We start from the raw sequence: 15,189 nt of genomic DNA on the forward strand, positions 1-15,189 counted from the left end.
CTGCATTGCGCTGCAGGTCTGTTTCTCCCAGGCCCCAGTGCGACACAGTTTCTAGTAAAGCTCTCTAAAGTTGTGAATGGTCACCAGTCCCCTGGCAGTTGCATGTGCGTCTGGATCATGCTTTATGTCGGTGGGCCTGAACTTCGTCACTCAGCTGTTTTGGGTGGGGGAGATAAAGGGGCAGTGATATAATGGCCCCGTTCTCTCTGCACGCACATCCATTGTGCTAACCAGCTTGGAAACGCTCCACCATGGAGTGGCTTTTCATTGCCGTGGCAACCTGCTTGCTAGCCCTCTGCCCTGTCAAAGGTAAGTGCTGGAAGCATCCAGAGCTGGGAAGATAAGCTGGAGCACAGGGCCCATGATACATGTGAGATTGACCTAGGATGACAGGACTCCAAGTTGGTGGAGCGAAATGTTTGTGAACCTGTGTTCAAGGCCTTTATGCTTGTTCTGTACCAATGGAGGCCGATCTGTATCATATTTTGTTAAAGCTCGAGTGCTCATGGATCGTAATGTTTATCTCAAGGTGATGAGTGGAGGCTGGAGTATGAAGAAGGACTCAGTCACTACAGCGAGGAGGCGCTTAAAAGGGTATGTTTGTGTATTTGTGATGGGATTTTTTGCTTTGTCATATGGTTGAGGAGGTTTTTCAGTCACACAAGGCCATAAATACAATTGTATCTTTGATAAATCATAATGTAAACATCATTTCAGTTATCCAGGTGGTCTATGGTGTGGTCCTTGGCCTGAATGATGTTTTGGTTGTGATGTCACAAAGTGCCTGTTTAGCATGTTATTTTGTTTCAGGAGTTTCCTGAGAAGACCAGGCCAATCAGTTTCAAACATCCACTGTTCACGTGTCCTGATATGAGCCCCTCCTCTTCTGTGCCAACCTCAGGTAGGCTGGTCTAGGGTCTGTGTTTTAGACTCTTTTTTTTTTTTTTTTTCCTCATTGTGACAACATTTGCCAATTATGAATACAGACCACTGTCAGTACGTCAGTACGATCAAGCCTGATTATACAAGCCACCAATGCTGAGCACAGGACAAATTATTAATTTTTCACTTTTTTATTTTATTTTATTTTTTAAACCTCAACACTGATGTTTATCATTGATTTTGAACGTTGGCTCTTGTTGTACCACAGACAATTGTGTTGGTACCTGATCTTATGATTCACTGTATCTCTTGTAGTTGAGCTGGTGAGGCCAGCAGATATTAAAGTGATCGCAGCCCTTGGAGATTCACTGACAGTGAGTGTGATATATTTACTCTGTCCTTTTTTTAGTTTAGTGGACTAGTTAGCTGACAACAGAATTAATTCTACTCTATTTTACTCATGATCATTGAGGTTCACACAAACATTTAAATTGACCTTTAATCACCCTAAAGTTTTGAATGATTTTTATTTTTTTTCAATGCAGTGATATAATGGAGAATGTCTGTAACCATACAGTTGATGTACCCCTTTGACTTCCATAGTATTTTTTTCCTACTATATAAGTCAATGCACTGTAACAAATTATATTAAAAATTAGTTACCTGGTTGCCTAAAAATTGAGTTCATTTAAATAAAAATTAATTAATTTAATAATTAAAATATTTAATATTAAGTTAATACAATGAACATTTTTGAGATTGACAACCTTTATTCAAATGTTGTTAAACGAGTTTGTAAGCATTTTAGGTAATTGTGTGTGTTTTATTTGTTAAGATGCAGTGAAACATGCCAAATTGTGCTATTTGCATGATTTATCTTTTTTTTTTTAATTATTATTGTGGTTCAGATACAATACTTTTTTGAGTTTATATTTATTAATATTAAATTTGAAGGCAACCAGGTAACTTACTTTTTAAAGTTAAACCAACAATATTTTTTTACAGTGTAGAATCCATCAACTGTTAAGTTCCTCATATTCTTCAAAATACCTTCTTTTGTGTTCAGCAGAAGAAAGAAATTCATACAGGACAACTGAGTGTGAACATGAATATGTCCTATTCATACAGGACATACCTAAGTGAATTATTTATTTCGGGGTGACTATAGCTTTAAGCTGTACAAATACATAAATAGTCATTGATGCAGTGCTAATAAGGGTTATACTAATACTATAAGGGTTTAGGGAAAAAACAATAATGATTTCTAATACTATGTGTCTCGCTTGTAGACAGCCATTGGTGCAAATGCAACCACAGTTCTTGGCATTCCTATTGAATTTCGTCATGTGTCTTGGAGGTAAATGTATTACTACTTATACTAATATAAAATGCTTTTTTCTTTTCTTTTTTCTGAAAACTACTTTTAGAATTAAAACGACTTTATATCCAGTATGTCCATATTTCTCATACTTTGTGAAGTTCTATTAACTTGGCCACAATTTTTTCCCTGAAAATGTGTAATTGTATTGTAATTGTTATATGTAATTATTCCATATTTTAAAAGCATTGGCGGCTATGGATCCTTTCAAGATGTCATTACACTGGCAAGTATGTCCTTTTGCCTTAATATCAGTCATATGAAAAGTGTAAATTGGTGAATTGAACTGATTTGGTAACCTGGGCTCTTCTGTGCTTTTGATTTAGACATCATTCGACTCTTCAACCCCCATTTAGTGGGACCTGCCCCGACCAAGACGGTCCATGGTACCCCAGCTCCCCTCTGCGAGACTGGTTTTAACCTGGCTGTAACCGGACACAACACCTTGTAAATGCTAGTACATCCCTAGTCATTCTTCATAAATGGTTGTTAAAGAACAAACACTTGAAAATATGCTGATTAACTGTATTTTGCAACCTTTAATTTTGCTAATGTGGTATTGTATAAGTTGATGATATGAATTTTGTTTTCTTCCCAGTAACCTTCCAGAACAAGTCAGACATTTGATTGATACATTGAAAACATATGAGGTAAAAGCATTATTTGCTGTTTCCAAAACTGTATGTATTGTTTTTGCATCTCTTGCTTATTATAAATACCGAGGGTGAAATCTTGGCATTATTGTGATTCCATCTTTTGCTACAGGCTATTAACTTTGATGAAGACTGGAAACTGTTGACCATTCTAATTGGGATGAATGACATCTGTGATTACTGCAAAGACAAGGCATTGCTTACAAAGCTGTTTCTTTGGCAAACTACAGACAGAAGATTCTTCTACAGTATTGACAGATTTTGTTCACAATGTCAAAGCGGGAACTAGAGGAGGTTTAAAACAAATGTTAAATTGATTGTGAACACATTATAGAGATGACCGTCAACAGCTTGTTTAATCTTTCTCTTGAGCAATTTCGCCTTGAAATGTGTTTTGATCTTAGAAACAGCAATTAGTAAATGTGACCTTTAAAGAGTCTGTATTCTTTATTCAGACATATTGTCCTTTAGGAGTGTCTTTTATAGCGCCTCTAAATATATGTCCTCTATTTATGCACACAGTCCCTGTTTTCGGTGGAGAACTTTGTCCATTACATGACTGTGTCCTTGGAAATGCTGATGAATGAGGTAATGAGAATTTTTTTTAATTATTTTTTTTTTTTATTATTTTATTTTTACATCAAATGCTTGGGTTTTTCTAAGAAGTCTTATGCTCACCAAGGCAGCATTTATAATACAAATACAGTTAAAAACAGCTATTTTAAATACAATAACCTTCCCAAAATATTACTGTTTTAAATTTTTATATATTTAAAATGTTCTTTATTCCTGCTATGACAACTGAATTTTCAGTATGATCAGAAACAGTCAGATCAGTTTTCTTATGATCAATATTGAAAACTGTTTATAAAATTGTGGAAACAGAATGTTTTCATTGATTAATATAAAGTTTAAAAGAACAGTGTTTATTTCAAATAGAAATCTGAAATATGACTTTACAGATTTTATTTGATCAACTTAATTCATTAAAACAATTTTCTATCAAATTACCTTTGCAGGTTCCTCGAATGATTGTGAACGTGGTCCAGATACTGCCAATGGAGACCCTGAGGGAAGTACAGAAACCCACCCCAGGATGTCTGCTCCAGAGGTACAGGAAAAAAAATAAAAAATAAAAACTTAGCTAGGAGAAAATGTGATGTCATGGATGCTAATTGTGCATGAAAATAAATACAAAATGCATATTATGAATATAAATACATATGAAATTATTTTAAAATCAAAAAATCTTTTTGAATGTTTTTGTGGTTGTTTGTTCAGGGTGGAATATCATCAAAAATGTATTTATTTTACTAATTCCAATCAAAAAGTGAAACTTGTATATTATATTCATTTATTACACACAGACTGATATATTTAAAAATATATATTTTAATTTTGATGATTTATTTCAATTGTTTTATTTATTTTAATATTGATGATTATAACTGACAACTAAGAAAATCCCAAATTCAGTATCTCAGAAAATTGTAATGTTACTTAAGACCAATACAAATAAATAATTTTTTGAAATCTTTCCCAACTGAAAAGTATGGACATGAAAAGTATGAGCATGTACCGCTCTCAATGCTTAGGTGGGCCTCCTTTTGCCTGAATTACTGCAGCAATGCAGCGTGGCATGGAGTTGATCAGTCTGTGGCACCACTCAGGTGTTATAAAAGCCCAGGTTGCTCTGATAGTGACCTTCAGCTCTTCTGCATTGTTGGGTCTGGCATATTGCATCTTCCTCTTCACAATACCCCATAGATTTTCTATGGGGTTAAAGTCAGGCGAGTTTGCTGACCAATTAAGAGCAGGGATACCATGGTCCTTAAACATGGTACTGGTTGCTTTGACACTGTGTGCAGGTGCCAAGTCCTGTTGGAAAATGAAAACTGCATCTCCATAAAATTGGTCACCAACAGGAAGCATGAAGTGCTTTAAAACATCCTGGTATATGGCTGAACCTTGGACCTCAGAAAACTCAGTGGACCAACACCAGCAGATGACATGGCATCCTAAACCATCACTGAATGTGGAAACTTTACACTGGACCTCAAGAAACGTGGATTGTGTGCCTCTCCTCTCCTCTCTTCCTCTTCCTTCCCAGGGACTCTGGGACCCTGATTTCCAAAGGAAATGCCAAATTTACTTTCATCAGAGAACATAACTTTGGACCACTCAGCAGTCCTTTTTATCTTTAGCCCAGGCGAGAGGCTTCTGATGCTGTCTGTTGTTCAAGAGTGGCTTGACACAAGGAATGCGACAGCTGAAACCCATGTCTTGCATATGTCTGTGCGTAGTGGTTCTTGAAGCATTGACTCAAGCTGCAATCTACTCTTTGTAAATCTCCTCCACATTTTTGAATGGGTTTTGTTTCACAATCCTCTCCAAGGTGTGGTTATCCCTATTGCTTGTACACTTTTTTACCATATCTTTTCCTTCCCTTCGCCTCTCTATTAAAGAGCTTGGTCACAGTTCTGTGAACAGCCAGCCTCTTTTGCAATGACCTTTTGTGTCTTGACCTCCTTGTGCAAGGTGTCAATGGTTACCTTTTGTACAACTGTCAAGTCAGCAGTCTTCACCATGATTGTTAAGCCTACAGATCTAGACTGAGAGACCATTTAAAGGCCTTTGCAGGTGTTTTGAGTTAATTAGCTGATTAGAGTGTGGCACCAGATGTCTTCAATATTGAACTATTCACAATATTCTAATATTCTAATTTTCTGAAATACTGAATTTGGATTTTCGTTAGTTGTCAGTTATAATCATCAAAAATAAAAGAAATAAACATGTGAAATGTATCAGTCTGTGAATGAACATAATATACAAGTTTTACTTATTTGAATGGAATTGGTGAAATAAATCAACTTTTTGATGATAGTATTCTAATTATATCACCAGCACCTGTATGTCTTCTATGTTCTTTTAGTGCTACATGTTCATTTCTCTCATATTCAATGCTCTGATCTCTCCAGGTCATTCTGCTCCTGTCTGGTGAAGCCAGCTGCTGGATCTGCTGATCTAAAGGAGCTGGTTGGAGTCAACTTAGAATTCCAGGTGGATTTGTTTTTTCAGTTATCTATACATACATATACATACATACATACATACATAAATACATACATACATACATACATACATATATATTAGTGGGTATGAAATGTATTCAAACCCCCTTAAATTTTTCACTTTGTTATATTGCAGCCATTTGCTAAAATCATTTAGGTTCCTTTTTTGTCATTAATGTACATACAGCTCCCCATATTGACAGAAAAACACAGAATTGTTGACATTATTGCAGATTTATTAAAAAATAAAAACTGAAATATCACAATGTCCTAAGTATTCAGACCCTTTGCCGTGACACTCATATATTTAACTCAAGTGTTGTCCATTTCTTCTGATCATCCTTGAGATGGTTCTACACCTTCATTTGAGTCCAGCTGTGTTAGATTATACTGATTGGACTTGATTAGGAAAGCCACACACCTGTCTATATAAGACCTTACAGCTCACAGTGCATGTCAGAGCAAATGAGAATCAGGAGGTCAAAGGAACTGCCTGAAGAGCTCAGAGACAGAATTGTGGCAAGACACAGATCTGGCCATGGTTAAAAAAAAATTCTGCTGCACTTAAGGTTCCTAAGAGCACAGTGACCTCCATAATCCTTAAATGGCAGATGTTTGGGATGACCAGAACCCTTCTTAGAGCTGGCTCTCCGGGCAAACTGAGTTATCGGGGGAGAAGAGCCTTGGTGAGAGAGGTAAAGAAGAACTTAAAGATCACTGTGGCTGAGCTCCAGGGATATAGTCGGGAGATGGGAGAAAGTTGTAGTAAGTCAATCATCACTGCAGCCCTCCACCAGTCAGGCTTTATGGCAGAGTGGCCTGACGGAAGCCTCTCCTCAGTGCAAGACACATGAAAGTTTGCTAAAAAAACAACTGAAGGACTCCCAAGATGGTGAGAAATAAGATTCTCTGGTCTAATGAGACCAAGAGAGAACTTTTTGGCCTTAATTCTAAGCGGTATGTTTGGAGAAAAATATCACCTGTCCAATACAGTCCCAACAGTGAAGCATGGTGGTGGCAGCATCATGCTGTGGGGGTGTTTTTCAGCTGCAGGGACAGGACAACTGATTGCAATCGAGGGAAAGATGAATGCGGCCAAGTACAGGGATATCCTGGACGAAAACCTACTCCAGAATGCTCTATAACTCAGACTGGGCCGAAGGTTCACCTTCTAAAGAGACAATTACCCTAAGCACACAGCTAAAATAACGAAGGAGTGGCTTCAGAACAACTCTGTGACTGTTCTTGAATGGCCCAGCCAGAGCCCTGGCTTAAACCCAATTGAACATCTCTGGAGAGACCTGAAATTGTCTGTCAACCAGCGTTTACCATCCAACCTGACAGAATTGGAGAGGCTCTGCAAGGATGAATAGCAGAGGATCCCCAAATCCAGGTGTGGAAAACTTGCTGCACCTCTCCACCTATCACTGGTGTGTGATGAGCACACTGGCGCCGTACTGTGGCTGCCGTCGCATCATCCAAGTGGATGCTGGTGGCTGAGGAGAGACCCCCGAGTGTAAAGTGCTTTGGGTGTTTCAGTAGTACATATGAAAGCACTATATAAATGCTTCATCCCTCCCTCCCTCCCTCCCTCCCTCCCTCCCTAGAATCCACCTGTGTGTAATTAAGTCTCCGTATAAATGCACCTGCACTTTGATAGTCTCAGAGGTCTGTTTAAAGTGCAGGGAGCATCATGAAGAACAAGGAACACACCAGGCAGGTCCGAGATACTGTTGTGGAGAAGTTTAAAGCCGGATTTGGATACAAAAAGATTTCCCAAGCGTTAAACATCCCAAGGAGCACTGTGCAAGCGATAATATTGAAATGGAAGGAGTATCAGACCACTGCAAATCTACCAAGACCTGGCCATCCCTCTAAACTTTCAGCTCATACAAGGAGAAGACTGATCAGAGATGCAGCCAAGAGGCCCATGATCACTCTGGATGAACTGCAGAGATCTACAGCTGAGGTGGGAGACTCTGTCCATGGGACAACAATCAGTCGTATACTGCACAAATCTGGCCTTTATGGAAGAGTGGCAAAAAGAAAGCCATTTCTTAAAGATATCCATAAAAAGTGTCGTTTAAAGTTTGCCACAAGCCACCTGGGAGACACACCAAACATGTGGAAGAAAGTTCTCTGGTCAGATGAAACCAAAATCGAACTTTTTGGCAACAATGCAAAACGTTAAGTTTGGTGTAAAAGCAACAGCTCATCAACCTGAACACACCATCCCCACTGTCAAACATGGTGGTGTCAGCATCATGGTTTGGGCCTGCTTTTCTTCAGCAGGAACAGGGAAGATGGTTAAAATTGATGGTAAGATGGATGGAGCCAAATACAGGACTGTTCTGGAAGAAAACCTGATGCAGTCTACAAAAGACCTGAGACTGGGACGGAGATTTGTCTTCCAACGAGACAATGATCCAAAACATAAAGCAAACATGTTCCAATTCATGATTGTTCCCAGTTGTTGTTGATTCTTTACAAAAAATTACAGTTTTATATCATTATGTTTGAAGCCTGAAATGTGGCAAAAGGTCGCAGAGTTCAAGGGGGCCGAATACTTTCGCAAGGCACTATATATATATATATATATATATATATATATATATATATATATATATATATATATATATATATATATATATATATATATATATATATATATATATATATATATATATATATATATATATATATATATATATATATATATAATGTATATGTATGAATAAATAAATATATAGTGGACTGGGTACAGAAAGTATTTGGAGTTGCACTGTAACAAAGCCAACCTAAAATAGTGTAACTGCCTTGCCACACAGTTTAGCACTATATATATATATACAGTCTTGTTCAAAATAATAGCAGTACAATGTGACTAACCAGAATAATCAAGGTTTTTAGTATATTTTTTATTGCTACGTGGCAAACAAGTTACCAGTAGGTTCAGTAGATTCTCAGAAAACAAATGAGACCCAGCATTCATGATATGCACGCTCTTAAGGCTGTGCAATTGGGCAATTAGTTGAATTAGTTGAAAGGGGTGTGTTCAAAAAAATAGCAGTGTGGCATTCAATCACTGAGGTCATCAATTTTGTGAAGAAACAGGTGTGAATCAGGTGGCCCCTATTTAAGGATGAAGCCAACACTTGTTGAACATGCATTTGAAAGCTGAGGAAAATGGGTCGTTCAAGACATTGTTCAGAAGAACAGCGTACTTTGATTAAAAAGTTGATTAGAGAGGGGAAAACCTATAAAGAGGTGCCAAAAATGATAGGCTGTTCAGCTAAAATGATCTCCAATGCCTTAAAATGGAGAGCAAAACCAGAGAGACGTGGAAGAAAACGGAAGACATCCATCAAAATGGATAGAAGAATAACCAGAATGGCAAAGGCTCAGCCAATGATCACCTCCAGGATGATCAAAGACAGTCTGGAGTTACCTGTAAGTACTGTGACAGTTAGAAGACGTCTGTGTGAAGCTAATCTATTTTCAAGAATCCCCCGTAAAGTCCCTCTGTTAAAAAAAAAGGCATGTGCAGAAGAGATTACAATTTGCCAAAGAACACATCAACTGGCCTAAAGAGAAATGGAGGAACATTTTGTGGACTGATGAGAGTAAAATTGTTCTTTTTGGGTCCAAGGGCTACAGGCAGTTTGTGAGACGACCCCCAAACTCTGAATTCAAGCCACAGTACACAGTGAAGACAGTGAAGCATGGAGGTGCAAGCATCATGATATGGGCATGTTTCTCCTACTATGGTGTTGGGCCTATTTATCGCATACCAGGGATCATGGATCAGTTTGCATATGTTAAAATACTTGAAGAGGTCATGTTGCCCTATGCTGAAGAGGACATGCCCTTGAAACGGTTGTTTCAACAAGACAATGACCCAAAACACACTAGTAAACGGGCAAAGTCTTGGTTCCAAACCAACAAAATTAATGTTATGGAGTGGCCAGCCCAATCTCCAGACCTTAATCCAATTGAGAACTTGTGGGGTGATATCAAAAATGCTGTTTCTGAAGCAAAACCAAGAAATGTGAATGAATTGTGGAATGTTGTTAAAGAATCATGGAGTGGAATAACAGCTGAGAGGTGCCACAAGTTGGTTGACTCCATGCCACACAGATGTCAAGCAGTTTTAAAAAACTGTGGTCATACAACTAAATATTAGTTTAGTGATTCACAGGATTGCTAAATCCCAGGAAAAAAAAATGTTTGTACAAAATAGTTTTGAGTTTGTACAGTCAAAGGTAGACACTGCTATTTTTTTGAACACACCCCTTTCAACTAATTGCCCAATTGCACAGCCTTAAGAGCGTGCATATCATGAATGCTGGGTCTTGTTTGTTTTCTGAGAATCTACTGAACCTACTGGTAACTTGTTTGCCACGTAGCAATAAAAGATATACTAAAAACCTTGATTATTCTGGTTAGTCACATTGTACTGCTATTATTTTGAACAAGACTGTATATATATATAATATTATTATATATATATATATATATATATATATATATATATATATATATATATATATATATATATATATATATATATATATATATACATATACATACAGGGAGTGTATACATACAGGGAGTTTTGAGGATTAATTTTATTATTGAACAACAACCATATTCTCAATGAACACAAAAAAACTCATTAATATCAAAGCTGAATATTTTTGGAAGTTTTAGTTTTAGCTATTTTAGGGGGATATCTGTGTGTGCAGGTGACTATTACTGTGCATAATTATTAGGCAACTTAACAAAAAACAAATTTATATCCATTTCAATTATATTGGTTTCACTGGTAAAAATAAATAACATCTCAACATTCACAAATATACATTTCTGACATTCAAAAACCAAACAAAAACAAATCAGTGACCAATATAGCCACCTTTCTTTGCAAGGACACTCAAAAGCCTGCCATCCATGGATTCTGTCAGTGTTTTGATCTGTTCACCATCAACATTGCGTGCAGCAGCAACCACAGCCTCCCAGACACTGTTCAGAGAGGTGTACTGTTTTCCCTCCTTGTAAATCGCACATTTGATGATGGACCACAGGTTCTCAATGAGGTTCAGATCAGGTGAACAAGGAGGCCATATCATTAGATTTTCTTCTTTTATACCCTTTCTTGCCAGCCACGCTGTGGAGTACTTGGACGAGTGTGATGGAGCATTGTCCTGCATGAAAATCATGTTTTTCTTGAAGGATGCAGACTTCTTCCTGTACCACTGCTTGAAGAAGGTGTCTTCCAGAAACTGGCAGTAGTACTGGGAGTTAAGCTTGACTCCATCCTCAACCCAAAAAGGCCCCACAAGCTCATCTTTGATGATACCAGCCCAAACCAGTACTCCACCTCCACCTTGTTGGCGTCTGAGTCGGACTGGAGCTCTCTGCCCTTTACCAATCCAGCCACGGGCCCATCCATCTGGCCCATCAAGACTCACTCTCATTTCATCAGTCCATAAAACCTTAGAAAAATCTTGAGATATTTCTTGGCCCAGTCTTGACATTTCAGCTTGTGTGTCTTGTTCAGTGGTGGTCGACTTTCTGCCTTTCTTACCTTGGCCATGTCTCTGAGTATTGCACACCTTGTGCTTTTGGGCACTCCAGTGATGTTGCAGCTCTGAAATATGGCCAAATTGGTGGCAAGTGGCATCTTGGCAGCTGCACGCTTAACTTTTTTCTCAGTTCACGGGCAGTTATTTTGCGCCTTGGTTTTTCCACACGCTTCTTGCGACCCTGTTGACTATTTTGAATGAAACGCTTGATTGTTCGATGATCACGCTTCAGAAGCTTGGCTATTTTAAGACTGCTGCACCCCCCTGCAATATATCTCACTATTTTTGACTTTTCTGAGCCTGTCAAGTCCTTCTTTTGACCCATTTTGCCAAAGGAAAGGAAGTTGCCTAATAATTATGCACACCTGATATAGGGTGTTGATGTCATTAGACCACACCCCTTCTCAGAGATGCACATCGCCTAATATGCTTAATTGGTAGTAGGCTTTCCAGCCTAAACAGCTTGGAGTAAGACAACATGCATAACGAGGATGATGTGGTCAAAATACTCATTTGCCTAATAATTCTGCACTCCCTGTGTATGTATGTGTGTGTATGTGTGTGTGTATATATATATATATATATATATATATATATATATATATATATATATATATATATATATATATATATATATATATATATATATATATATATATATATATATATATATATATATATATATATATATATATATATATATATATATATATATATATATATAGTGCTAAACTGTGTGGGAAAGGCAGTTACACTAGGTTGACTAGGTTTAGGTTGGCTTTGTTACAGTGCAACTATACATTTAAGTACCAAGTATTCTAAGTATGTGTACTTACTATATTATTACAGTACATGTATGTAACACTGTAAAATACATTACCCAAAATGTATTTTGTCTCAGAAAGCACTGGAGCAGCTCTTGCACAGTGACCGCTTCTTTAAGAAAGACTTTGCTGTAGTTTTGCAGCCGTTCCTGAAACAGGCAGATCCTCCAAGACTCCCAGTAAGAAGTGATCACTTTTTGTTTTATTATGAATTAAGCTTTGCATTAGGATTAAACGTAAAGGTTTATGTTAAAATATGCATGTTCTGTTCAAGGCTTGTGTTTTATACATTTTTCCCTGATTAGAATGGGAAGATTGACATGAGCTTCTTTACCCCGGACTGTTTCCACTTTACTATGAAAGGTCACGAGGAGCTAGCCAAGGGACTGTGGAACAACATGGTAAGTCTTTTTTTTTTATTCAGAACAAATTCAAAAAGCTCCACTTAATAAAAAAAAATGTAAATATAATGTTGACGTGCACTGCAGTCCCTTTTAGGTATATTACAACCACAAGCTCTGTTATCTCTGTGCCATCATGTAGGCACAGTTTGTCATTCTGAAATTGTTTCTCTCGTTTTTTGTGGCAAGTTTCAACCTGAGGGAGAGAAGTTTATGGTCGAGAGCTTTTCAAACCGTATTGAGCTTGTTTGCCCTCCTTTGGTAAGAAATTATTCTTATAATAATTTTTGGTCACTATAATTGCATGATGTGTTGGATTAATTTGCTAATTTCATTATTAAATCCTTTAATTTTCTTTCATGCTCAATCTGACAAATCCTAGAGTCATCCATACATATACACCAGACCTACTGCTGAGAAGCCAGGTCCATCAGCTGGCATCAGACTAGCCGTTCTCCACCTCATGCTTGCCTTGGCTCTCCTTCCTCTGTGGTTGGCTGTTAATCTGGCCTCCTTGTAGGACATCCATATGGAGTATCGTGGTACATCATGTCTGCCCACCTGATGTTCTACTTGGGCTGGATATCAGTAACAGTCTGTGAACCTTTGCGGATCTATTTTGAGACTTGAGCCACTGCAGGACGATCTATGATACAACTGATAATGGGGGAGTGATATATGAAAAACAAGTTACCAAAACAGAAAATATTAAGACTACAGTCAATATCATATTTAATTGCTCTGTGGAGTTTCTGCAATGGAAATGTTGAAACCTCAGAATAGAACAATATATGCTAATGTGATGACCTTTTCTGATATACCCAACTAAAATAGCACGAGCAGGTGCAAAGCCACATTTAGCCCTGCGTAATGCTACTATAATTAATTTAGGTATGAAAGGTAACAGCTAATTCTGGGTGGTCTGAATAAAAACGGCCAGAGGTTACTCTGTAAACTCATTAAGCTTGTGCGGATAAAGGATTTGAATGTTGAGTGAGAACGATTGTTTTGCTTCTGAGAGCATTGTGAAAAGTAAATTGTTTGAGAGCTTCCTAATGGCCACAGTAATAAGATCTTTGTTTTGGATGCTGCAACATGAGAGCTTTCGGTCTTCTCAAATAAAGCTTTCAGGAGCGATACTTACTTCTTTTCCTTCCTTTTTTTTCTTTGAAAGTAAGTTTTTATTTTAAATATGCTTTTCCATACATGCTTAGGGTTCTTCAAGGCTCATTGCATTTTCCATTACCAATCAAATAACCTTTCTTTTATAGTGGTTCTTAGCAGCTCCTAAAGTCCTTTCCTACACAATTTAAAGTATAATAAAAGAATATTATTTAATAAAATACAATTATATGATTTATAGCTAATTAGTTTAAGGAAATATTAATAATTAATTATAACACGTTATAAATATTTGTATCGGTTAATAAAATTAACATATAACATAATTAATATTCAATCAGGAAACCTGTTTTACCTGTAAACACTTAGTATTAATCATCTATCAGCTTAAGGTTATTTTCATGACCATACAAAATTACATTCTTTTTTTTTCTTTTTTTTACTGGGTACAGGATCTGCAGTCTCAGAAGAAAGTCTTGATGGTTGTTGTTCAGTGGTGGTGAAGTTGCAGCAGGTTCTTCTAGGTTGAAGAATGACAAATGTTAGTCTGACTGGTTGAGTTTCCCTCTCTTCTGGATGGGAAGTTACATTATGGTTGGTTATAACTTTGATGACTTTTGATGCCGGTGATTGCGGTTGGACCAGATGTCTCCTGACTTTTCCACACAAACTGCAACCAGAAAAGAGAAGGTCACTGAAATAATGCCCTTTTAACTTTTGCAGAGGTCAGACCTCTTGTTGTTAAGACTCATTTGCATGATCAGAGTTGTGTCCCTCTATAATCTGATTAATATGACAAACCTACTTTGTATTATGAGGAGGTGATGTATTATTTTGGTTACATCTAATAATTCTATCATAAGGCATGCATACAACAGTATGCATTAGAAAAGACATGAGGTTCACCTGGCTAGTGTTAGAAGGGGGAATAAAAATTGGTGATCGGTGGACTTCTCATAGCTTGCTTGGACCTTTGCTTGTTACAGTCCTGAGGGGGACTACAACTCACAAATGGATTATTTATTAAATAAAACAAATAATTGCGTGTCTGATCTGTCCAGCCGCTACGTTGTGGTTTCTTGACATTTATTTTCTTAATAAATATGTTCATGTTATGTCAGTCTGTTTGATTTCGTCTGAAGAATCTGAAAAATGTAATCTGCAAATCTTAGCTGAGTTTACTTAATCAAAAAAGGAAGATAGATATTTTTCTGGGCTGTCATAATGTGCCCATTCTGCATATTCATTTATTCATGCTAATAGTAGTTTGCAT

At 37.3% G+C, this 15,189-nt stretch overlaps 2 protein-coding genes across 2 annotated transcripts; both read left to right on the plus strand.

Moving 5' to 3' along the window:
• Positions 1-184: 184 nt before the first annotated feature.
• LOC137041801 (phospholipase B1, membrane-associated-like) lies at positions 185-3,202 on the plus strand. Its single transcript, XM_067418470.1, has 9 exons — positions 185-309; positions 530-594; positions 811-901; positions 1,198-1,256; positions 2,172-2,239; positions 2,447-2,490; positions 2,587-2,707; positions 2,859-2,910; positions 3,026-3,202. The coding sequence occupies exons 1-9, from the start codon at positions 252-254 to the stop codon at positions 3,200-3,202; spliced, it is 735 nt and encodes a 244-aa protein (XP_067274571.1). The 5' UTR covers positions 185-251.
• Positions 3,203-3,427: 225 nt separating this feature from the next.
• LOC137041910 (phospholipase B1, membrane-associated-like) lies at positions 3,428-14,027 on the plus strand. Its single transcript, XM_067418578.1, has 7 exons — positions 3,428-3,501; positions 3,933-4,024; positions 5,892-5,973; positions 12,471-12,572; positions 12,699-12,794; positions 12,984-13,055; positions 13,177-14,027. The coding sequence occupies exons 1-7, from the start codon at positions 3,469-3,471 to the stop codon at positions 13,312-13,314; spliced, it is 615 nt and encodes a 204-aa protein (XP_067274679.1). The 5' UTR covers positions 3,428-3,468; the 3' UTR covers positions 13,315-14,027.
• The last annotated feature ends 1,162 nt before the right edge of the window (positions 14,028-15,189 follow it).

Source organism: Pseudorasbora parva, chromosome 15 (assembly GCF_024679245.1).
Source record: "Pseudorasbora parva isolate DD20220531a chromosome 15, ASM2467924v1, whole genome shotgun sequence".
Classification (NCBI taxonomy): domain Eukaryota; kingdom Metazoa; phylum Chordata; class Actinopteri; order Cypriniformes; family Gobionidae; genus Pseudorasbora; species Pseudorasbora parva.